This window comes from Psittacula echo (assembly GCF_963264785.1).
Source record: "Psittacula echo genome assembly, chromosome: 2".
In the NCBI taxonomy this organism is placed as follows: domain Eukaryota; kingdom Metazoa; phylum Chordata; class Aves; order Psittaciformes; family Psittacidae; genus Psittacula; species Psittacula echo.
Genome location: NC_137737.1, coordinates 95,777,677 through 95,804,400, shown reverse-complemented (window position 1 = coordinate 95,804,400; position 26,724 = coordinate 95,777,677). Strand labels below are relative to the sequence as shown.

Genomic DNA, 26,724 nt, shown 5'->3' with positions numbered 1-26,724 from the left:
GATTATATGAAAGCCTTTCAGGAAATCTTTTCCTTCCCCATTATATTCTCCTAAATACACATTTTCCTGCAGTATTCCTTTCCAGACTCATTACTTTCAAAAAACAGGTGTGTAGGGTGTAGAGACATAGCTATGGATTTAATTCCTCTCCAAGGGCATGCCCATCCAGTACCCAGAATCTGCAGACCCTTCATCTGCCCCATCTGCACTCAAGACTTTTGTCTCTTGTGGAAGGAGCAGCCTTCCTCTACAGGAAGAAATACTTGAAAGGGGCTTGGAATAATTTTAACCTGCACTATATAATCACAACACTCCAAACAGTTGTTTGCTAGTCTACTGTATTAATTGACATACTATAGCGACTAAGAACTGCATCAGGTCCTAGAGCATTTAAACCACCTAAGACTCCTTTCTCCATCACGCTTCATTTTCCTTCTGCACCGCCCTTAACAGCAATGTTCTAGCCCTTCCTTGGGAGGTTACAGCTGCAGTTTCAGTGACAGAAATGGCAAAATTTCACAAATAGAAAATTAGAAATTTGCAACGTTGTCAACACCACACGACTTGCACCAAATTTTTGATTTTTGATTATACTTGCAGGAGAGATGCTGTCAAGACAGTTTTTGTAGCATATATTGAAAATCCTGAACACTTTTCCACAGGCTTGTATATGAAGAGGAGAGACATGCTGTGCAAATTCTCTTGCTGATATGGCCTCATCATCAGAGACCCACACTGACGCACCATCTGCCTTTGATCGTAAGGTACTTGACATGGTTTGAAGCCTTGGTATAAGTGGATGGAGATACTCCAGGTTTTCTATTGTTTTTCAGAGATGATATTTCATTGGAACACTTACTGCAAGAGGGTCACTTCTGCATAAGTGTCTTTTAGATTTTTATCCTATCACCTTTTTTCAGTAGGCACATGAACAACATTATGTCAAAAAGAACTTGCTGAAGTGAGGCACAGGGGTTTACTACAATGAAATAGGGTACATGACATTTTTCCTGCTTTTTCAACTACATGCTGGAGGGGTGACAAAGAGCACCTTACCTACCTAGTACTTCTGTCTAAACAGAACACAAAAAGCCATCTGACCATCAAGGGAAACAATTTCCTGCTTATGCAAGAGATACCAGGAGCCTTAGTTCCTATGTTGCTAGTCCAGCATGTATAGGCTGTTCCCTCTTCCAGTATTTTTTGTCAAATGGCCCTCTATAGCAGCCTCAGACAAAACCAACTGGCACAGGAAAAAACTGTCTTGAAAACTCTCTTCAGAACCACTGGTATTCTTTTCCAGTTTATCTGCTAGTCTAGAGCAGGACAGAACTTCCAAATTTAGTAAATGTTTTTTCTTTAGTCTGTCATCAGTCAAATTCAAAGAACACAGAAAACAAAACCAGAATAAGAATCAACCCAAAAACCAAAAACCAGCACTCCCACCCCCCAAAAAAAAACCCCAAACAACAAACAAACCAAACCAAAACAAAAACAAATGCACAACACAACAAACAAGATAAACCAAAGGTGCAGTAGAAGCAGACAGCTACAAAACGAATCACACTTCAGAAAAAAAACAAGAGTGGTGGAACTACTGACATGTGCGTTGTTTCTTTAGAACCTTGAAGAACTATGCTGCGAAGCAGAAACCTGCACCACCGCTTAGGCAATGCAATCACCTTCACTACAGCTTTGTTTCTTTATTATTTGTAGGGATAGCAACAAAGCAACTTCTAGGGTGTATTATGTAGTATGTTAAACACTGTCTAGGTACAGACAAAATTAAATATAGAGCAGAGAAAGCTAAGAGATGTTAGCCAGATGCTTTTCTGTATCTATGTTGTTCATTTATTTTCATCAAATATTGACCTATTAGAATGACAGATGGAGTAATAAGTGTTCTACAACTTCAAACTAAATCCTTTTTTATTTGCCACCTACTATATCTATTAAATCATCAACTGCTGATTAGCTGGAGGGCTAATCTTGAAATGTCACAGTTAATCTCAGTTCTCACTTTAAAAAGTTAGGATTTCCTTCTGCATGCAGTTTTACATTGTTGGCAGATGAAAACATTTGCACTGAATTTTCCTAATGAGCAAACATTGTTTATGACCCTGTGCAAACTTGCTGATGGCTTACTTTAGCAGCTCTCTATTTTGAGGAGTCTCCTAAGAGAACTGGCCATATAGAGAGCAAATTACTTTACCAACCCTCTCTAAAGCTCTCAGTTGCTGATCTGAGTGGATAACGCACTGGAAATCAGGAGGGAGTAAGAAAGTGGGAGATTCACCATGTTTATCTCCACTGGCGGAAGCTGAGATTTAAGGTTCAGGAAAAACAAAAAGATATGCAGGGGGTCTTGCACACAGCAAGACCCAAAGTATTTTTTTTTTTCTTGTGCTAAATAAGAAACCCTGTAACAGGAAGCAAGTTCTGAAAAATCAAAAGGAAACACAAAGCATCGAGTTCAGAGTAGTTCACATTCATAATCCATGGGGTCAAGTGCGGAAACAGATCTGCCAACAGGCGCATGGAATTGTAAACACACACGTGTGTCTGCATATATATATACATATATATAGTTTCCTGACTATGGATTTTGTTACTTACTGAACTTACTCATATCACCTAATTATGGATAATGGGCAAATGCAAATTTTCAAATGCTCAAAATTAAGATCAAGTCAAATTTGATGGAACGTTCAGAAGCATTTCTCAGGAAAAGTTATCTTTACAGTATTAGGTATTTCACTGCACACTAAACCTGCACATCTTCCCCTTTATTTACTTTTAAAGTATGAAATGTAATATTAAAGCAGTATTCTATATTAACAAGAAGATACTTGATTTAAAATTTCTGCCCTCCCCCCAATACTTTTGCTATCAATCAGCAATGCAAAATAAGAAAATTTGACTCTATATATATATAGCTCTTGAGAGTTAATTTAGAACTGTTCATTGCAAATTAACTAGACTGATCAATGCCACCACAGAAATGTTTGCTAGTCCCCCATATTAATAATAAATTCACTCTGCTAAAGTCTTGGACTATTCCACCTGATTTTCTGCCAAAGACTGATGTATTACTGAACTTAACAGTCTTAGGGTTTGTTGTTTTTCCAGGATGGATAACATTAAGTAAATATTTTCTCCTATTCCTATTCTGATGATAATTCATCCTATATTCTGAGATTCCTGTACAGCACAGTGGCTACTGAAGCCTGGAAAGTAGAGTCAAGCCGCTAAAATCAATATTTAAAAATAATCAGCATCAAAATATGAAATCAACTTCATATCAATAAACATGAAACATGACTGGATCCACTCAAATGCAGGATGCCAGGGACACACTTGAAAGTTATTTCATGGCTGTGGTTCCAATTGTGCAGGAGGTATTGTGATGCAATTTTAGCCTACAGTGCTTGAGTCTCTGGTTGACATAAAAGGAAAGACAACACTGTTTAATTTTCTCTCTCCTCCACTGTATTTTTTCTTTTTTTTTTTTCCCACAGCACACAAATAATAGAAGGCCATAAGAATGAGAAATAAATTAACAACTCTGAAGCCTGATTTATAATCATAGATAAGAGAAATAAACTCAAGTAGAATACCCTATAGCAACAGCTACAGGACTTCAGGCATAAACCAGGGAGAATGGTAACATTCATGACATTCCATCAGTGACAAAGGTGAAGTGATTAGAAAATGAGAGGAAAACTTTTTTAAAAATCATTTCATGCTCTGCATAAAAAATAAATTGAAAATTATGTCCAACACTCGTATTTTTCCTACCACTTGGCTACCCCATGGAAACAATACAAACTTTTACCATATGAGAACAAATGCGGTATTTAATATGATCTTTCCAGTTGTAATCAATGTTTTTTGCTAACAAATATAAATATTGTTGTAGTTGTAAGGTACTATGTAACCATCCATAGTCTTTACAAAGACTGAAAAAATAGAAAAAGAATGCTGAACCGAAACGTTTCTATTCTCTAGATGTGTTTTGATTCAGTATGCGCTAAGTATGACTCAGTATCCTGAGAAGACAACATTAATTCTTCACTAATAATAAAGTCTACAAAGTTGTTCTATGGTAGTATTACACAAAATAAACTTTTTTTTTTTATTACAAAATAAATTTAATTTCTTTTCACGTATATGATGGATATGCTACAGGTAGCATGTTACAAACTACTGTATAATTTAAATGCAGATATATAGACATCTCATATATATATATTGTTTCCAGTCACTTTATCACTCTCTACTGATTCAAAGTAGTAACACTCCAACAGAGACCTCAGTAGATTCTCCAACTCTAAATTATCTCCAGTGGCTCTACCAACTACATAAGTGGACTCCTCAGACACCTAAACTGTCAAAATAAATTGTGTGAGCACTTCTTATCTTTCATTTTCTGACACAGGTTATCAGAAAGAATGTGTACTACTTGAGAAGAGGGATATATTTAGCAAGGAAATAGGAATCTGGCAGATTGCAAACCACTAGAGTAGCAGATTGCATTCAGTTTACAAAACTGGCTTTATCTGGATTAAGAGAAGTGAAAAAAAATTGTTCAGAATCCTTGAAGAGTTTGGGGGGTTTTTTTTGTTTATTTCAATAACTTTCCCATTAAATAGTAAGTGCTCTTATAAGCAAGGAATTAGAAAAATGAAAACCATGAAAGCCAAATCAAAAGAACTCCTGTCCTGAAAACTGGTCATTGCAGATGAATCTTTCTAATCATACAATACCTTACTCAATTTGAAAGCAGTCAATATGAAGGAATCTGACTGCAAAATCAGAACAGTGATTAACAAAACTCTAGGAACATCCCTGCAGGTCTTTTGTTACTTCACACTGAATTTTTGATCTCAAAGTCCTTTCTTGAAACAGTATCCATTTTACTTTTTAAAAAGTATAGCAGATAACTATATTACTGTTTTCTGATAAAACACCAATTATATGTTTCCTTGCTTTATATTCAAAATATATGAGAAAATTGTATGATAATCTGTATGACTGTAAGTCAGATAAGCATGAAGGAAAAATAACAGAAGAAACCGTTCTGCTAATAGAAAAAAAAAAATCTAGGAAATTAGCAGAACCTTCAGGAATGCTTAAGGAATAGCTATAATTTTCTTTCCAGTAGATTTCTCACAGCAGCATTAGAATAAGCAACACCTATGTACTGAGTTTCTGATGTATAAAACTGGATTAGCCCTGTCAAGTCTTCTTTTTACTAACCTAAACTGTTTTCTAAGTGTTGTGTCCTAGGGGAAAAAAAAAAAAAAATCAAAATAAAGAATAGAAAACTGAAAGAATGACATTCTGCGTAATCAGGAACGGACGCACTTCACTCTCAACAAGTCTTCTCAAAATTCCACAAAATCCACTACTCAATAGTAATTATATTTTTTTTTTTTTTTTTTGTGGCTTGCTATAAATAATTGCAAAGAAAATGAAAATTGAGTAAAGGGATTTATTATTTACCACATGACAGTGTTTCTGATATCATATTCACAAAAAGCATAATAAAAGATGCCTCTTCTTAACAGATTTTAAATATTTAGATTCTAGTCTATGGATTCTTGTCTATCTTCTCCTCTTGCCTAATAATTAACAACATAGTTTATTATATCATTAGATGAGTTTTTGACTATTGCTAAGATTTAGTTCTTCCTTTTATTTCTTCTTTTTTCCAGAAACTCATTTTGTCTTTGGCATAGATACCCTAGAATAAAGGAAAGCCCTTTTCCTCTTAAGAATTCTTTTTTAAAGAAATTTTGCACTAAAATCCTTTTTCTGGGAAAAAAAAGAAAAGATATTTTGTACTCTAAGCCCTAACTTATGTTCCAGTGGAAGTTTTAAATTAGACTTAAATTAAATTTAAATTTTAATTAGACTGAAGAATAAAAGGTTTAAAAATATTTCTGGTAAGAAACAATCTGTTCCTTCAATTTTCTGAATACATCAATACAAAATATTTAGTATCTCTCTGTTAAGAACTCTTCTTCACACTATCTGGAACTTTGGGTATTGTTTTTTCTAATTATACCCTAAGAAAATGTAGGTGCTACAGATTTTCTTCTTTTCATATCTTTCTGATTAAAATGCATTTTGTGAATATATTACAGGAACCAGAAGCATGATCCTTGCAAATACCAGGTATGGGCTGTGCACTGTCGCGATGATTGGTGACAACATTAAAGAGAAACGTTTTAGAAAATGCCTCGGACAAACACTAAATGCAGTGAATAATTGTGCGGTAATTTCTTTCTAAAACATTATAACTGAGGGAATAAAGTAAATAAACACGGCTGGTGGAACTTTGATTCATTCCCTCCCTAAAGGGATGAAACTAATATATAAGAACCTTCTTCATCTTAGGTTTCGGTTAAGTTTTTTGATTTTTTTTTGAGGGAGGAGCAGTGAAGGGCAATTAAGCAGTGCTAATGAAACCTATAAATTTTAATATAAGTGGCTGTCAAGACTAAACAGCAGGCAAAAAGGCTAAGATGGGGAAAGAAAAAAAAAATGGAACTACATAACAATATCCAATTTTAACCTCATAGCTGCTATTGTTTTACCAGTCCTGCTATGGATGTAGTGGGATACCAGATTCTCCAGATTCTTTTACTGAAACCTTCAGTCAAATTCAGTGTAAAAAGGAAACAAAATGCATACTCTACAGGTAACTAGATTCTAGTACTCTCTTGCCATGTGGTTTCTTTTTTACTTGCAAATTCTAAATTAGTTTCAATTGCACTGTGAAACAAGACATGAAGAAGTCTTCAGCAATTAAGAAAGATATCAAAAAGTTGAGCCTGCACACATTGTTGATGTCTACACGTAGGCATTTCCTCCTTGAACCAATTTGAGATATGTATGACAACCTTAGTTCTGCTACTTCAAAATCTGTTTTGAGGGTAACTGATAGGAGATTTTCTAACTATGATTTTCAGGTCACATTCCAGCTACTCCTCAACTACTATAAAAAAAAATCACCTAAAAGGTCACTGCTGCTTGCAATATCTGCGATTCCCTTGAGACCACTCTGAGTTGTTAATTCAGATGACATTCATGCTTAAAAATCTGATAAAAATCAGAAGACAGGTAATGAGCAAGAGTCTCAAGGCAATAACAATAATTTCCAAGATAAAGTTGAACTATGGAAGCTCTGAAGAGACAAGAAATATGCAACTGTGTTTCTCTTTTTTAAAAGCATTTAAAATTTAATGCTTGTTTCAGATGCTGATATAAAATCACAAGCCTCCTCCACCCCACAGGTATCTGTTCAGGACTTACCGTTACTCCAAAGAAGTTGGTTTCATTCATAGCATCCAGAAAAATTTTTCCAAGTTTGTGATTTGTGTAGTTAAAATCTTCAATTTTTTGATGTTTATTGGTGGCATTCAGATACTTCATTGCCCGCTGCAGGGTCTTGGCAATCACCCATATTCCATCATAGGCATACCCATGGAATTTGCTGGATTGACCATCACCACGCTTAGCATTGTATTCCTTTTCATATTGCTGTGGAGTCTGCAGAGGAGAAAAACTTCAGTTTTACTTCAATATTTAACATTTTACAGAGTTGCATCCAAACATACACCTCAAACTGCACCCTCCAATTCAGAGACATGCATGACTAACACAGAAATGGCCACAAAAACAAAAATTAAGAAAGAAACTAAAATTCCAAAACCATGTTCTGCCTAACTTACAAGACTGATGGTGAGACTGGGAGGGAGGTCTAGAAGATAGAGAGACCGAAATGCAGTTGTTGTGCTTCTTTTTATGAAGGACAACTTGCTTTGCTTTTGGACAAAAGGCTTCAGTTCAACCCAGCTACCAGCACACTGGTAAGCCATAATACTAGAACAGAATTAACCTGTATCCTTGCAAATTAGTGATCTGATTACACTTTAAAGGAAATGAAACAGACTTTATTTGAGCAACTATTTGCCTAATATGAAACTATGTGAGTGGCAATTTGTTTATGTTTTACAAGTTTACTATGCTTTTTTTATGGTGTTCTATCTTATGATGAGTAGCCTTTTTATAAAGTTGCCTTTCATGCTCACTCAGCAAGGCATGAAAGGCAGATGAAAAAAAAGATTAAAAGCAGCAAAATCAGGCATGTTTATTCATTGGCCAGAGTTTGCATTTGTTCTGTGACAAAATGTTATGTTCCTCATGGAAATACCGCATATTTACCAACAAGTAAAAAACAAGTGCCCTCACTCCCTAGTTCTGAGAGGCACAAATCACCACTGAAATTAGCCGTTTACTGGATTAGGTTTAAATATGAAAGTTTTCTGTTTCTGTGTTGAACTATTGAATCTGACATGACACAGTGCATACTACTGCAGACAATAATTCAAGGTTTACTGTACATTTAACTGTAATGTTCATACAGTGGGAAGAAGACAGATGTGAGGCAAGGGACTTTACTGCTTCCTTACCCTATAGAGAATTCAAATTAACTTCTAAATGTTTAAAATTTGAAAAACAGTGGAAAGATAAGACTGACCATGATGACTGCCAGATCTCTTTGTAGAAGAACCCTTTAGCTTCACTTCCTTCCTCAGTGCTTTGCTGTGTCAAGACACTGGTGAGACAACTAGCAGTTATAATAAAATAGATGAAGGAAAAATACAAACCCTTCCTGATATGGTCTTCAACATTTTTGAGCTGAGAGGCTCAAAGTCCACTCCAATATAACCTTCCATGGCTGCAAGAAGATTTTTGCTGAGACACTGTGAGGAATTAATCCAGGATTCCCACCAAAGATTTTCATACCACCCTGGAATTATCCACTGATATTTGCTGCCATACATTTCTTCTTCATAAGCCTACGAAGAAAGGAAAATAGAAAAGCTAATAGACGCTGCAATAGACGTACTGAACATAAAAGTGACTGTTTTCTGTTCATTTTTTTCCATTATTAATGAAATTATGGCATAATTAAAGGTTACAAAAATATTTTGAACAGTTTAGGATAATTACTTGCTAATAATGAAGACTACTTTGTTGAAGATTCCTTTCTTTAAAATTCAGGTTATGAGAAAAGAATTTACTAAAACTTGTTTTGCTTTCAATAGACCATTTATTCAAAAAAAGAAAAATAAAATTCTGGATTCTAAAACTGGGGGAGATAAAGAAGAACATTAGCAGAAAGCATAGCATTTGCATATAAAATTCTCCATAAGACAACTATTGTGCGAGTCGTAAGACCATCATGCTGCCATGTTTAAGTTATTATCATCCTAATATCATACTGAAGACCACATAAAAACAAGAAAACTTTTATATTAGACACCACCAAATTATAAGGGGGGTTGGAACTAGATGATCTCAAGGTCCTTTCCAACCCTAACTATTCTATGATTCTATAATGTTGCAAATACGAATTATGTGACTGTGCTAAAACAGAGACCACACAGATTTGAGTAAGCAGTTTCTCCTGGGGAGCATGAATCAGTAGTAAATTGATAAAGCAAGCAAATCTCCAACTTCTTTTCAGCAAGAAATTTCTTCAGGTGAAATTCTTTATTGTTTGGATACTGAATACAGCCCACTGTACTCCAAGATACTGAGATGATGGTTATCTCCTTTCAATACATAGCAGATACATATCAAAGGTAACAAATACTTTATTACTCAGGCACGTATGTTTTTGTGCTTAAAAGCTTATATATTCACAATAGATATTCTATTCCATTGTGAAGAGTGTTCTAGGATAAAAATAGCAAATTTTCTCTCAGATGTTTCTCTCACTGTCTTTTAACTAGATATTTCTCTTTTGACATTTCAGTCAGACTCCATTTCAAAACAGCAGGTTTCATGCTTCTTTGGCTCCTAATAGAAGCAATACTGGAGATACAAGGCATACAATAAAAATTCCAATTTTTAGAAATACATGGTGCACCCTTAGAGATCTTAGCTGGAAAACTGCTACATCTTCACAGAAAATGTTACAGAAGGAGGAAATGATGAGAATGCAAACAGGACATATTAGTCATTCAGAACATAATCATTTTGAAAAGTATCCCAAAAAACACAGCAAAAGCCTATCAGATATATAAAGATGAATAGCAAAAAATACAAAAAAAGCCTCCTGAATATGTTAATATCCAAATTAAAATTGTGATTTAAGTCTGTGAAGGCTATTATAATGGTGCTAACTCAGTTCATAAACGTATTGTGTACAAAGCAGTTCTGTTTGGCCTCTGGTTGCAGGAGCTTTTGTTCAGTCAAAATCTAATTTCTTGTATTTTCATACAATGCCACTTGAAAGTGCTTCTGTCTGAAACTCAGTGTCTTGCATCTCACATCCTACTTATTCCATGTTCCACATAAATTATTTGTCTTTCTCTAGCTCATTCATTTTACCCTTCCAGAATCACCTCTGCTTTTGCCCTCCTGCCCATCTCCACTTCTGCTACAGCTATGGTGACGCTGCCTCCCAGGTCCAGCTGTGAGGAAAACTGCAATCCCATCCTGCAATACTTCCTGATTCTAAAAGAGTTTCCATTACACAATTAGGTCAATCAAGAGCTTTCAGTAATATGGTGTCTTTTATTTGACAGTTTTAAAATCACTGAGGACACAAATTGACACAGAAAAGTGCTTACAGAGAAGGGCAATCTTCTGTAGCTTACCTTGCTCTATACAGATAAAAGTATCGAATCATGTGTTGCAAGAAAATATTGGCTGTGAACTATCCTGCAAATGTCCTGGGATACAGCATAAAAACTGAGTTTCAAAATAACTGGAAATTCCACCCTGGAAACAAGGGGTCACTCCCAATAAAGTTGCACTCAAGCTTTCACATTCCTGCAAGAATGTGCCAAAAACAAAACCCAAAGAAACAAAAAAATAAACACAAAACAGACAAAAGCCAACAACAAATGCTGTAAGAGCTTGCAGCTCTTCATCTGCCGGAATGATAGGGCTTGAAGGGTAGCCTGGGAAAGACAAAATGACCAAAATTAGCTCCTCCAAAGCTGAGCACCATGAGCATGCACTCATTTTGTAGGGACAGTTGCTAGTGTCCAGGCATTTCAGCGTCTGGGTCCCAGAGGATTCATTTCAAAGCAATGTTGTTTTTTTTTGCCACTACTCCTTCCTGTTGATTCTCCTAAACAGAGATGATTTTGATGCTTTAAAGATATGCAGATCTTTCACGAAATGTTTGAATGCACACAGACCGCTTCTTACAGGTTTTACTTTCTAAGGGGAAGATTTACTGGCACACAAGAGCAGGGCAAAGAAGGTTTACAAGTGCTGTGTGCCATTAGAAGAGCATAAAGTAATCACATATCTTCCCTAATCTTTCCCACATGCCCTATCTAGGCTGCAAAACACTGAGCTGCTACCAAGCAGCCAGGAAATGGTCCTGGACATTTTTTTCCCTTGTGAGACTGAAGTTTTTTTGTTTGGTTTTGTTTTTTTAAGTTTTCATTCATGTTTGAATCCATAAAAAGATGCTTATTTACAACAAAGAAATTTCTGTGCGAGATCGTTCTATGTGTAGTAAAAAATTACTGGAGTTAGTGTAAATGGGCCTGCAAAATCTTACTCTTATTGAGTTTCCATCATGCCAGCATGGACACATTCTATATGCCACCCTTTAGAGAAAGCCCATAGAGTTCTAAATTGCAATGAATGTCCATCTGTTTCTCATTAAAAATCCATAGTGCCTTTAACTCCCAAACTCAGGAATAAAACTCTATCAGATCAAGGAGAGCAGACACCAGCTCTGTTGTATCAACAATGCTGATTAAGTCTGGCTTTAGTTATTACTAAATGTTTACTAAAATAACCACCTGAAGCTCATGCAGTGACCTATGGATAATAGTAATCTTCTTTAATTGTCTTCAGACAGATAACCGTATCAGCCAGGCATCAGTTTTGATGTGCTCATGGCTGTACTGCAATATCTTTATGGCTTGAAAATCAGCTGTTGGAAAAATTCCTGCTAACAATTTTTTAAAAATAAATTTTCTGCAGAATTGAAGATTTCATTGGGAAGATGCAAAGTCATGCAAATCCAATTTCAAACAGAAAAGAAAGTATGTCTATACAACACAGTTGACCATTTTGATTGTTGAAGTATTAAGTTTTGAGCAAAATACCTTAATTTCCATTCCATGAAAAACATCACATCCATCCCACTGAGACGAAAAAAATTTTAGAAAGCCAAGATTTACCATAGAATTAAAATTGCTAACCGTTTATGACACTAGTGGTAAATGAATAGCTAAACTTATCTAAATCATAGAATCATGGAAGAATTAGAGTTGGAAAGGACCTTAAGATCATCTAGTTCCAACCCCCCTGCCATCAGCAGGGACACCTCACACTAAACCATGTCATCCAAGGCTCTGTCCAGCTTGGCCTTGAACACCACCAGGGATGGAGCATTCACAACTTCCCTGGGCAACCCATTCCATTGCCACACCACCCTCACAGTAAAGAACTTCTTCCTTATTTCCAATCTAAACTTTCCCTGTTTAAGATTTAATCTGTTACCCCTTGTCCTATCACTACAGTCCCTAGTGAATAGTCCATCCCCAGCATCCTCATAGGCCCCCTTCAGATACTAAAAGGCTGCTATGAGGTCTCCATGCAGCCTTCTTTTCTCCAGGCTGAAGAGCTTCCTCAGCCTGTCTTCATACGGGAGGTGCTCCACTCCCCTGATCATCCTCGTGACCCTCCTCTGGACTTGTTCCAACAGTTCCATGTCCTTTTTATGTTGGAGACACCAGAACTGCACACAAGACGCCAAGTGAGGTCTCACAAGAGCAGAGTAGAGGGGCAGGATCACCTCCTTCGACCTGCTGGTCATGCTCCTTTTGATGCAGCCCAGGATACAGTTGGCTTTCTGGGCTGCGAGAGCACACTGAAGCCGGCTCATGTTAAGTTTCTCATTGACCAACACCCCCAAGTCCTTCTCTGCAGGGCTGCTCTGAATCTCTTCTCTGCCCAACCTGTAGCTGTGCCTGGGATTGCTTCAACCCAGATGTAGGACCTTGCACTTGGCATGGTTAAACTTCATAAGGTTGGCATCAGCGACCTCACAAGCGTGTCAAGGTCCCTCTGGATGGCATTCCTTCCTTCCAGTGTGTCAACCGAAACACAGCTTGGTGTCATCAGCAAACTTGCTGAGGGCGCACTCAATCCCACTGTCCATGTCACTGACAAAGACGGTGAGCAAGATCGGTCCCAACACCGATCCCTGAGGGACACTACTCATTACTGGTTTCCAGGTGAATATTGAGCCATTGACCACAACTCTTTGCGTGTGGCCATCCAGCCAGTTCTTTATCCACCGAGTGGTCCACCTATCAGATTGATGTCTCTCCAATTTAGAGACAAGGATGTCATGCAGGGCAGTGTCGAACGCTTTGCACAAGTCCAGGTAGATGACATCAACTCTACTGCTGTCCATCTGTCCACCAGTTCCATAGCCCATCATAGAAGGACACCAAATTGGTCAGGCAGGATTTCCCCTTAGTGAAGCCATGCTGGCTGTCACCAACCACCTCCTTGTTTTTCATGTGCCTTAGCATGCCTTCCAGGAGAATCTGCTCCAAGATTTTGCCAGGCACAGAGGTGAGACTGACTGGTCTGTAATTCCCCGGGTCATCCATTTTCCCCTTCTTGAAAATGGGGGTTATATTTCCCTTTTTCCAGTCATCAGGAACTTCACCTGACTGCCATGATTTTTCAAATATGATGAACAGTGGCTTAGCAACTTCATTCACCAGCTCCTTCAGGACCCGCAGATGGATTTCATCAGGTCCCATGGACCTGTGCACGTTCAAATTCTTAAGATGGTCTTGAACCAGATCCTCTCTTACACTGGACCTAAGGTCTTCATTCTCACAGTCCCTGCATCTGCCTTCCGGGACTTGGGTGGTGTGGTCAGAGCATTTGCCAGTGAAGACTGAGTCAAAGAAGTCAGTAAGAACCTCAGCCTTCTCCAAATCCAGGGTAAATCATCATAAGAAACACCTGCAAATATTCACTTCGGCTTCAATTAATCCTGTCATGTTTTTAAATTTTGCCACTGAATCAGACTATATTTTAGTCCATTTATGTTTGAATTATGTGCTCACCATCTTTTGCATGTGTGTGTATTCAGAGGGGTGGGGAAGGGAACAGCCAGGCAAAATGAGAATGAGCATATTGTGTGCAAAGAAGAGCAACGAAGCTGATGAAGGGTCTAGAGTACAAGTGTTAAGAGGAGCAGCTGAGGGAACTGGGATTGTTTAGCCTGGAGAGGAGACTCAGTGGAGACCTTATCACTCTCTAAAGATACCTGAAAGGAGGTTGTAGTGAGGTGGGGGTTGGTCTCTTCTTCCAAGTAACAAGTGATAGGACAAGAAGAAATGGCCTCAAGTGTTGCCAGGTGAGGTTTAGGTTGGATATTAGGAAAAATCTCTTCAGTGAAAGGGTTCTCAAGCATTATAGCTGCCCAGGAAAGCAGTTGAGTCACCATCCCTAGAGGTATTTAAAAGTCATGTAGATGTGGCACTTTGGGACATGGTGGAATTAGCAGAGCTATATTAATGGTTGGCCTCAATGATCTTACAGGACTTTTCCAACCTAAATGATTCTATGATTCTATGAACTCCAATGGATGTCCTGAGGAAAACTCACAGCATATGATTGTTGAATCCAGACAGAAAACTGAGACAGACTTTAAAGATTTTCCCACCTACACAGACCATTAGCAAATACTATTGCAGTTATAACCACAATCAAAAAAAAAAAAAAAAAAAACCCAAACAACCAAACAAAACAAATTCTCACACTAGTACAATAGCGCTTTCCTTTAACAGACTCGAAGTTTTTCTCTGGCTGACATCAGCCACCTTCCAAAATATAATAAGGACCCAAAAGTGTGACCTCTCTAAAGATACTCCTGGGGAAGAGGGTTAAAGAACTTAACATATCTAAACTATTCTGCTCTTTGGGGCACATAGCTGTAGAAATGTATGAGCCAACAATACATTTTATGACTAATAACAAGCTTACTGACATATTGCAGTGCATTAATATATAAATGACCTACTTTGAACAGCCTTCTCCTGCAGTCTTCTGCTGAAACTCTATATAAATACATTAATACAAACTGAAATAAGTGATCGCTCAAATTTCTCCAAGTTCCAGAAAAATATGCCTTATTATTTTTGACACTAATGTATTTTAGGAGCAGCCATCATTCTTTAAACTGTTCTGACTTACACACACTTCCCATGCTACTAGCAAAGTGTTGCCCCTAAAAGATGTAGCAGGTATTTGTATGAAAGAGACACCCCCCACTTTAAGGAGGTGCAGGGAAAAGAACACTCTTCTCTTCAAAGGAATTCTAGGATTTCTTCACTGGCCTCACATGCACACAGACTTGGAAAAGAATTGTAGAGGAAGGCAACTAGATACTAAGGGCAGTGGCATAAATGAAGCCAATCTCTTGTCTAACATTGAGTCTGACTAGGACCACTCAACTGGGGAAATGCAGCCCCACCACAAGAGCTGGGCTGTGGAAAGACTATTCTTCCTTCCAGGAATGGAAAATGGAAGATTATCTCTGTCAATCTAGTTTAAATGCCAGAGCAGAAAGATCTATATACAAAGACATATTGGAGACGAGAAGAATTAAAAAGAAAATAATACAGTCCATTTCCTTTTGGACACAAACAGGTTTTGTTTCTTCCAAATATACTCTATAACTGTTGTGGTTTCAGCCCAGCCGGCAATCCAGAACCACACAGCCGTTAGCTCACTCCCCTCCCCGTTCCTCTCTCCGCTCCCAAAGGGATGAGGAGGAGAATCAGAAGAATGTAACTCCCACGGGCTGAGATAAGAACAGTCCAGTAACTAAGTTATAACACAAATCACTATTGCTACCACCAATAATAATAATGATGATAAGGGAAATAGCGAGGGAAGAGAATACAACTGCTCACCACTCACCAATCGATACCCAGCCCGACCCGAGCAGTGATCTAGCCCTGCTGGATAACTGCCCCCAGTTTATATACTGGGCATGATGTGCTGTGGTATGGAATAGCTCTTTGGCTAGTTTGGGTCACGTGTCTTGTCTCTGCTTCCTTCCAGCTTCCCCTTCTCCCTGGCAGAGCATGAGACTCAGAAAGTCCTTGGTTAGACTAAACATTACTGAGAAGCAACTAAGAACATCAGTGTTATCAGCACTGTTCCCAGGCTGAAAGTCAAAAACACAGCACTGCACCAGCTACTAAGAAGGAGAAAAAAATGACTGCTACTCCTGAACCCAGGACAACAACCTTCTTTCCAAATTTTGCCAGCAACTGGGACAGCTGCTGAGTATGAGCCAACATGTGTCTGATATACATGTAGCACTCAGATTTTGAACGTCTGCCTTACTTTTCTTTGCTTGGATACGCAACTGTCTCTCTAAGTGAACACTACAAAACACCCTCTGAAATCAATATTGCTTTTCCATTATATTGTGTTCTGCTCATACAGGATTAATAAGGTTATTTAGACTAAGAATTCAATACCAATAAAAAATTTAAGCCACTAAAATCTGCCTTTTGTTTTGGTTTTTTTTTTTTTTTTTTTTTTTTTAGCAGTTATAAATACAGATCCATATTTTAGACTTGATTCTTTCAATGGGTATCACATTGTGTGTTTTTGCACCATATTCACACACATAAACAAATGGAGAGGATTATGTATGCTGGTCTTACTATATTTCTTTTAATTCAAAACACTTTATTTTTTATAAACTAATATTCACTTTCATGTAAAACATACAGCAGTCAGAAGTGAATTACAACTGGACAACTAGCAATATTTTGAGTAGAAGAAATTATTAGGGTTGCTTAGTTAGCATTTATAGGAACTACTTGAATTTCTTGTTCTCTTAAAGCAAAACATGCAAAAATCACACACATGCTGACATCACCACCAGAACACAAGTCTTGGACATGATTCAAATCTTACAGTTATCTGTATCTGCTGCTACTATACAAATGTTTCCCTGGATCTGATATGAACAGAAATGCTCAAGATTTATTTGGCATTTAATTCCACTACTAGAAAAAAGTAAGAAGCTGCTAACCATGCAGTCAACACCTAAATTACGTTGAAGTCAAGTACAAAGTATTTTATTGAAAGAGAAATGGAGCTAAGCATATGTAACCTGTTTTTAGAATATAAACCTTGACTGAGCTGAACCACATGAAGATATTTTTATGCTCAAATTATTTTTTTTTATTCAAACGTAACATATTCTTTATTCTGATATGAAATGAAATGAAATATATTTACTTACACAGCAGAAAACTTTCACAGCCATTTCCTCATCAAACTGGCCAAGGATTATTCGAACATCATTACCCTGCAAATTGAATAAAATACGTGGCAGTTAAATACAGTCACAGACTTTCTAGAAACCACTTCAGTTGGCCATTCAAATTGTGCAGAGAATTTGCACAAAATACAGCTGCAGACAGCAAAATTTGTTCAGAACTATTCCATTTTCTACAAGTTCAAGAACTTAAAATGCTTCAAGACAGCATCTGAGGTGTTTGAAGAAAAGCATTAAGCAATAGCACTAATGAGAATAAAACTCCTATGTTTAACTTGTCAAATATTATTAATTAATAACACTAAAGTACCAAATATTCATATGATCACTTTTAATTTTTTTCTGATTTCTTTTAAAACTTTGCATATTAAAACGATCTGAAAATATATGCTTTTTATTGCTTACATGAACTACTGATGTAAAGTTGTGAAAAGGGAGATTTGAGATAAAATGCCTTGATATTACACCTGCTTTAGTAATTTTAAATGTTTTAATCATACTGCATCTTCTCTACAGTCACTATAACACATTGTCAATCCTTTCTCTCCTCCTCCTTCCCACCTCCACAGATTAAAAAAAAATATCATACTTTAAGAATCTATGACTGAAGTCAAAAGAGAACATTTTACTTTCATAATGAGAAACATATTTAGAAAATATTCCTAAATTCAGGAGTATATACAGAAAAATATTACTTCAAGAGCTGGGCTAGCCTTTTTCTCATGTGAAAAATTGCTGCTAACATCTATAAAACACAGAACAGATAGCATTTTATGACTTAATATTACCTTTTATTTCACACAAAAGCTGAGTTCTCAGATGAAGGTTGAGCAAATCTGTTTTCATTTCTTTAATGAAACACTATTTAGAATTACTAATAGCTCTTTCCCTCTCCAAGGAAAAGGAAACATATGATTCAGCGTGAATTTCGGTGTTGAAAACATTTCACTTTTAATTAAATCAATTTATCAAATAATTTCAGTTTAGATAATTTCAATGGTTTTGTTTTTTTTTTTTTTTTCTCCTGTTCAGCAGAAAATAGTATGATGGACATTGCAAAAAGATACCAGAATTGTTTTGCAATTAAATGCATGATATTAGTATCATCTTTAGCACGGTTAAAGTTGAAAAGAACATAATATGTTTTGCTTCCTTTTCTTTATTTTTATATTTAGCCACAGATTTATAGAGTAATGTAAATCTTACATAAACTGCTTAGATTCTTTCTAACAAATTGAACAAGGTCACAAGAAACTAAACAAATTACACAAGTTTGTCTCTCTAGAGGAGGCCACGAGGATGATCAGAGGGCTGGAGCACCTCTCCTATGAAGACGGGTTGAGAGAGTTGAGGTTGTGCAGCCTGGAGAAGGTTCAGGGAGAACTTAGAGCAGCCTTCCAGTACCTAAAGGAGGACTATAAGAAAGCTGGAGAAGGACTTTTCACAAGGCCAGGTAGTGATAGGACAAGGCAGAATGGCTTTAAGCTCTAAGAGGGTAGATTTAGATGAAGTATGAGGAAGAATTTCTTTACTGTGAGGGTGGTGAGGCACTGGCACAGGTTGCCCAGAGAAGCTGTGTCTGCCTCATCCCTGGCAGTGTTCAAGGCCAGGCTGGATGGGGCTTTGAGCAACCTGGTCTAGTGGAAGTTGTCCCTGTCTGTGGCAGGGGGTTTGGAACTGGATGGTCTTTAAAGTCCCTTCCAACCCAAACCAGTCTATGATTCTATGAAACTGCGCAATAGTATTACAGTTTTTGTAAGGATGATAAAAAGATTTAGGAATTATTTAGCAAGAAATACCTCATCAATTATTTCTATTTTTCACATTTAAAACTTAATTTTGGTCACTTTTGGAACTCAACTCTGAATCTCTTGACCTCTCTGAACATAAAAATGCAGATGCAATATTTGAAAAAAAGAGTAGGAAAGTCTGGTTAAAAAGTAACAGACACAGCACCTAATTATTACAATTGAATAAATTACTTTTCATTTTATAACATGATGAGGACCAATTTTAGAAAATAAGAAGATGTGCAGCCTCATAGTTTATGAGTGCTGGAGACTGTAGGCAGGGTGTTAGTGAAGAGCCCTATAGTGCGTGTTCAGCAACACTGCCCACTGGCTGTTCAACAGCCTCCATACTGAAATCACAATGCCTGTGCTGTTCCATGCCTTAAGACATTGTTTCCACCTGATTATTACATAAATCACAGTGCAATTCCCATAGTGACTGTTCTGTTACTGTAAAGCAGTACAAGAACTTTATAGTTCACTCCATTTTTTTTTTTCTCAGAAATATCCTATGACATTTCAACAGCCTTACTGTCTGCAAAGATTGTCTCAAAGCAATATCATTGTGCAATTAGTTTGGCAATAGCACTCAGACACAAATTTTGCATGTTCAGCCACAAGTATGTGGCTCTAAATTCCTTTAGAATTCATGCAAGGATTCATTGCATTCATGCAAACAGGCACACAAAAAACTCTTCTTGAAAATGTTTTTCACACAAGGCATAACAGACCATCCATTTTAATAGTGTCAGTCAATCCTATTTCCCAACATAGAATCATAGAATCATAGAATAGTTAGGGTTGGAAAGGACCTTGAGATCATCTAGTTCCAATCCCCCCTGCCATGGGCAGAGACATCCCACACTAAACCATGCCACCCAAAGCCTCATCCAACCTGGCCTTGAACACCGCCAAGGATGGAGCATTCACAACTTCCCTGGGCAACCCATTCCAGTGCCTCACCACCCTCTCAGTAAAGAATTTCTTCCTTAGATCCAATCTAAACTTCCTCTGTTTAAGTTTTAACCCGTTACCCCTTCTCCTGTCACTACAGTCCCTGATGAAGAGTCCCTCCCCAGCATCCTTTTAGGGCCCCTTCAGATACTGGAAGGCTGCTATGAGGTCTCCACACAGCCTTCTCTTCTCCAGGCTGAACAGCCCCAACTTTCTCAGCCTGTCTCCATACGGGAGGTGCTCCAGTCCCCTGATCATCCTCGTGGCCCTCCTCTGGACTTGTTCCAACAGTTCCATGTCCTTTTTATGTTGAGGACACCAGAACTGCACACAATACTCCAAGTGAGGTCCCACGAGAGCAGAGTAGAGGGGCAGGATCACCTCCTTCGACCTGCTGGTCACACTCCTCTTGATGCAGCCCAAGATGTGGTTGGCTTTCTGGGCTGTGAGTGCACACTGAAGCCGGCTCATGTTCATTTTTTCATCAACCAACACCTCCAAGTCCTTCTCTGCAGGGCTGCTCTGAATCTCTTCTCTGCCCAACCTGTAGCTGTGCCTTGGATTGCTCCAACCCAGGTGTAGGACCCTGCACTTGGCATGCTTAAACTTCATAAGGTTGGCATCAGCCCACCTCACAAGCGTGTTGTGGTCCCTCTGGATGGCATTCCTTCCCTCCGGCGTATCAACCGAAACACAGCTTGGTGTCATCGGCAAACTTGCTGAGGGCGCACTCAATCCCACTGTCCATGTCACCGACAGAGATGTTGAACAAGACCGGTCCCAACACCGATCCCTGAGGGACACCACTCATTACTTGTCTCCAACTGGACATTGAGCCATTGACCACAAACATACTGTGCTCTTATTCAGGCACCCAAGCAAATGGGTATATTTGCTGATTTGTCCACTTGTCAGCAAATCCTAGTTCTGAATAACTCACCATCTCAATATCCAGCTAAGGATTTCAGGGAAGATGGATTTTCTGTCAGGCAGGAACCTCCATTTTCAGTGTGGGCTGAGCTTCAAATGCCAGAGCAGAAAATCTGCAAAGTGTGTGAACCAGTTCTGAAACAAGTTCTCAAGTATCCCTGATGCTCAACTAGAAAGTTTTACAATCCAAATGCAAATATCAGCTATGGCTCTAGAACTTGATGATCCATGATATTGTGTCATCCGTGGGATGTGTGATCAAGCCAAAATGTAATATCCAAATATTTGGGTTTTCTTTGCCTAAACTTAATGAGTTTCCATGTTAATCAATAAATTAATGGTTTTGAAGTACTCAGTACAGTAAGGAGGACATTAAGATGTCTGCGTTCACTACAAGATTTGGATGATATCCCACCACAAACTGACTGAACAAGATCAAAATACATGTTCTTCCTCTGTGCAATGACACACTCATCAGTAAGCCTCTTTCTCTTCAACTCTGCTTTTTGCACGCCTTTCCACATTTTTTCAAATTTGTTCCTGAAGAAATATATATGAAGTGATAGATAAGCCTAGATTCATTTGATGCCAGGCTTGGGTCTGCTGGCTCCATCCTGCACAAGAGACACTGAAGATCCAAATTCAGGCAACTGGACATAGCTCAAATCCCTAGAAGAGATTTTATCTAGATGGATAAAGAAATCTGTACGGAAGTTTACCAGAGCTGGATATATGTCAGCGCTTGCAGAACAGGATAATATGTCCACTTTATAGTCTCATGCAAAGAGATAAATCAGACATTTACTGAACCATGATTTTTGCCCCCTTCAGTCACACTGTTAACTGACTATCAGTCACTATGATTTCCTTGCAAGGCTATGCTATTCCTTTACATCAGCCTTCATAGGACTGATGCAAGTTAACACAGTGTAACTCTCTTATAAGGATCAAAGAAGTCACCTACTGGACTCCAGCAAGTGCCAAGTACTCTTGGTTTCTCAGAGTTGTAAATTGCTTGCATGGAGCTAAAGCGTATTTGACAGGAGACATTTGAAACTAGGCAGGTGATCTATGAGATGATTAAAAACATTCTAGAGGGAATGCAACTCCCAAAACCACACTTATGTAAAAAGACCAATGTTTAGACCATTTGCCAGATGATGAGCTGTCATATTTACTCGTCTCAGAGATCAGAGTAACAATATCAGCATTTAAGATTTGCCCCTCAGTAAGCAATACATATGTTCCCACACGGACTAAAGTTCAAACAAGAGAATGAAGAACAGTTACCTTTCATTTACCCACAGTTGTGGCAGACTCTCCATAAAAACATATTTTATAAACGAAGACTATAGCAGAATCTCAAAAATGAATGAATCTCTTGCTCCCTTCGTTCTTTCATGTAGGTGAGGATATTATTCACTCACCAAAGTGCCTTTGGTATTACTGACAGCTGAGTAGTATAAATCCTGAAAACAGTGAGGATCAAGACATCTAAGATGTTCCACTGAGGGATGAAGAACAACTTGTCTCCTCCACCGCCATTTCCAACTGCCTCAGATATGAGGCATTCTTTAGCCTTTTCAGAGTTTTTGAGTGATGCACATTATGCAAGAATAGGCAGTTTGGGTGGTTTTCTTTTTTTTTTTTTTTTTTTTTTGCTGGCCTGCAGAGCTTCCCTTCTGTGATTGGATTTTAATCTGTCTCATTTCTAATGAATAACACCACAATGTTGTGCTACACAGCTTTCCAGAGAAGGATTGCTACAATATCTCATTTGCCAAGAAAAGTCAATGTCTTGGCAGGCTCTTTATGAAATATCTAAATTGAAGAGCTCAGATGCTCTGTCTTATTCTCTACCATGTATCTGACAGCCAAGATGTTATCAATAAATCTACTTAATGCTGGGTAACTTTGTCAATACAGATATCCACATGTTCTGCCTTGTGAATGCCTGGATGTCCATCTGAAGAACTACAGATGAGCCTCTGACATCAGCTATGGAATCACTGATGGTGAAGGTGAACTAGAGGATATCAGCTCCCCTATCATAACGTGCTGGTAAAACTTGCTGATGTCTGTTAGTGTGCATGCCACCCACTTAGGCTGAGTCCACATTCAAACATGTTCATTGCCCAAAATTTTAAAATTTAATTAACTTGATTGTTAGAATGAGAGATCAAGTTTGATCAGTATCCAAAACACCTATTGTATTGGGGAAATCAGATGGAAACTGTTTCATTGAATTGGAATTCATATATTGCTTTTTTTTTTTGTTTTATGGGCAAGATATAAGAATATTGGAAGCAGAAGTGTCACTGCTCATTGAAGTTGCCTGTGCATGCCAGATATTTCTATTTTGCAATGCATAAGCAGTAATTTCATCAAAGTGTGTTACAAAAATAAAAGATATTTTATGTCCATGTGAATCACAAGTACAATAAGCAGATACCAGTTTACTATATTAGGTTTACATCTTTAAAAAAGGAACGAACATTTTTAGAATTGGACAGCTAAGTTGTGCCTGATGTGTACCTAAGGATTAGTAACCTTATATTCCTATCAAGAATAAACTGTTGTCTTGATAGTTGCTTATTTATTGTTGTAGTAATTTGGTTTGAAGAAGAAATCAAGAGATAACTTTAATACATTGCTTGTTAGAATCTTCTCATCTTCCCTATAAAAGTGTGTTGTTGACATACAGGAAGGCTAGAATCCAAGTGCTTCTTCATTTCTTCATGTTTATAAGTAGTTTAAGATTCATATCTCCTATGTTTAGTTTATTGTTGGTTACACTGCTTGGTAATGCTAAAATGTAGTTTTAATTTTATGAGATGCCAGGAACCTAATAGATCATTATAATAAGAAAAGGAAGGTAGATTGTTCTGCTATCAAACTTATTTTTTTTTTCTGTTATGATTCATATGAAATAATGCAGACGATATAAGCAAGGAATTCGATCTAAAATGTGTAATGAAGTTAATGGAAAGATTCTCAATGTTTTTGCTATGTGATAGTTTGCTTTAAAAGTGTTCTGGTTCCAAGCTTCAAGAGCTTTTACATGTATATCACTAAGACTGGTGCAATAGGTACAATCATTAAGCAAGCAACAACTTTCTCTACTTAGTGTCCCTATCAGGAACTATAAAAATATTTGCTATATGCATAGATATTCATTGATTTAAACAGGACTAGGCTCTCAAAAGGCCATTTGTTGACCTTATTATGCAATGGAATGTAGCAGTATATCGTTCTTAAACAAATTTTGTTTTATTAGCATTCTTCATAGATAAAAAAAAAAAAAATCAAATGCATTGATATAATCATCACTTTCTCTTTATTCGTCAAACAGAAACACATACCTTAAGCTTCTTTACACTTGTGCAAGGATCATTGGAGAAACTCTCAGTATCCGAAATCTCAATGTCTTCACCGTACAGGACACCAGTCAGATCATTCCTCACCTGTCAGAAGTTGAGAAAAAGGCAAACTAGTGAACTGAGACTCAGTGAGGAGGAAGCAGGTGGACTATATTTATCACTTTAACAAACAAGAAATGACCTCAACAGTGGTATAAGCATACGTCTTTTTTCCATTTCACCTTAAATGATCAAGGCACTATTCTTCTATGACTGTGATCAGCTGTCAATGGATGTACTATGTAAAAAGCTTTATTTTTTGTCATGAAAACTTCACAGCAAGGTCTCTCTTTGTATCACTGGAATGGACAATTCTTGTGTATTTCCAGTGCTGTTAAGACCAATAGCTTTCTTGTAGCCAAAGTGATGTTTGAGACTCTATAAAGGGAAAAAACTCATCAAGGAAGGTGTTGCATATACTTAGTGCTGAGTACTGATTTGAAAACACTGTCAGCTGGTCCTAGCATGAATCAGCAGAACTTGTCTTACATCTGTTAGGAATTAGTAAAGCTTAATGAACATCTCTGTATTCTCACCCTTTCTTACAGCATGCATCTTATCACAGGGTATGGTTTGCTTAAAGGTGACGTATGCAACCATGCACCAGCAGATTTTCTCTGTTATTTGGTTTTTTGTTAGTAGCAAGACTATGTCCTCTTTGAGCTGCCTAATAGCACAAAGAAACTAGATAACATACAAACCAATCTGTTTTAAAGATTCAGGGGTTTTTTTCCATAACTACTCTGAGGTTTTCTGTCTTAAACATTGCTAGCTTTCCTCCAGTCATGTGACTGCAAAAACAGAGTTGCACATCACTATTCCTAATAGATGAGCAAAAATAATTTTAGCTGTATATAACATGGTTACGGACTGAACAGAGCAGCACTCCAATTTCAATTTAATAGAATTACGATCACATTCATTGCACTGATTGTGTTTTTTATGTATTATAACAGAAGTAAGAGAAGCAAATCATAGCATAAAACAGGTATCTTGAAATGCAAACACAGAAAATACAATACTGGGAAGAGAAAGATATGTGATACTAAACAGGAAAATTTAGAAGTCTGTAAATCATATCCAGACACTTTCCTATAACCTTCTGTGTGGATTGCTGGAATTATATATTTTAAATGTCCCTACTAACTCTCCTTTTCCTTGACCTCCTTTGAGAGAGAAGCACAATCTATTCAAACCAATCTGAAAATATTTGATATGCAGTGATGTGGTGAAATAAAGAGGAAGTGATCTCTCTTTCAGGAGTAGGAACTTCTTAATTTGACTTAAAATAACCATAAAGTTTATCTAATGAGAAGACACTTTATCCATGCAAAAGTAAGGTCCAGTTATTGCGAAATTTCTTCTGCTTAAAGTCTATCACACTCATGCCTAAGTATACAGTAAAAACAAGCAGATGCAATGAGATATGAAAGGTCACAAGTGAGACTTCTGTGTTCTGTTGACAGCTTTATTTTCAAGACAAACTCACCTCTTCACTAATCATTCAGCTTTTTGTTAATGTATGTTTGCGAGCATCCTCCTAATCTATGCATGTCAGTAGTTCTGTTGGGTGATTTCATGCAATTTCTTTTTTTTTTTTGATTCTCAAACAGCATTCCACCCTTTTGCTGTTCCCTTTAAGTTGTTTCTGCCAAGTTTCTGGGTTGACCAATGAAGTATGTCCTGACAATCATTACAACAATGGTTGCCCTAATTACTTCTTTCATGGCTTCTTTTAGGCATGCTTTAAAACTACTAATACATATTTTTACATGATAACTTTTTACAATGATTAAAACAACTGGATATATAGTTATTTTTAAATTAAAAAAATACTTTATTTTAAATAAGCAACAGTCAATGTTCAGTTCATCAAGATTTGAGTTATACCCACATCTTTTGTGATGTTATAATGAGCTTTTAAGTTCATTCTGTAAAAATATATTCACTGACAAAAAATGATCAGTAGTGACTCCTATTATTATCAGTACATTAGCAAAATAAATGATTGATATTTTAGTTCCAGCAATGCCATTAACTGCTCCTTATGATACAGGTCTTGATACAAAGAAAAATTGCTTTTCTGAAAGAAAAAAAAGACAAACAAAAACATCAGTAGTAACAAAATAAAAAAGACCTCTCTTGATCATAGTTTAGCTAATGTCCAAAATCCTTCTATCTAGTATGAAAGTTCACTTGGAAAAAGTAAAATTTTCCTTAGCCAATGGAACCATACTTTCCAAAGGCC

At 37.3% G+C, this 26,724-nt stretch overlaps 1 protein-coding gene across 1 annotated transcript in view; it reads right to left on the bottom strand.

Moving 5' to 3' along the window:
* The window catches only part of GABBR2 (gamma-aminobutyric acid type B receptor subunit 2), a gene marked incomplete at both ends in the record, with an annotated part of 455,829 nt that overhangs the window by 220,869 nt on the left and 208,236 nt on the right, over positions 1-26,724 (bottom strand). Inside the window, 4 exons of the mRNA XM_080610768.1 lie at positions 7,321-7,557; positions 8,679-8,870; positions 17,348-17,413; positions 24,420-24,521. Of these exons, the coding sequence (XP_080466894.1) occupies positions 7,321-7,557; positions 8,679-8,870; positions 17,348-17,413; positions 24,420-24,521 (597 nt within the window). The remainder of the gene's footprint in view (positions 1-7,320; positions 7,558-8,678; positions 8,871-17,347; positions 17,414-24,419; positions 24,522-26,724) is intronic.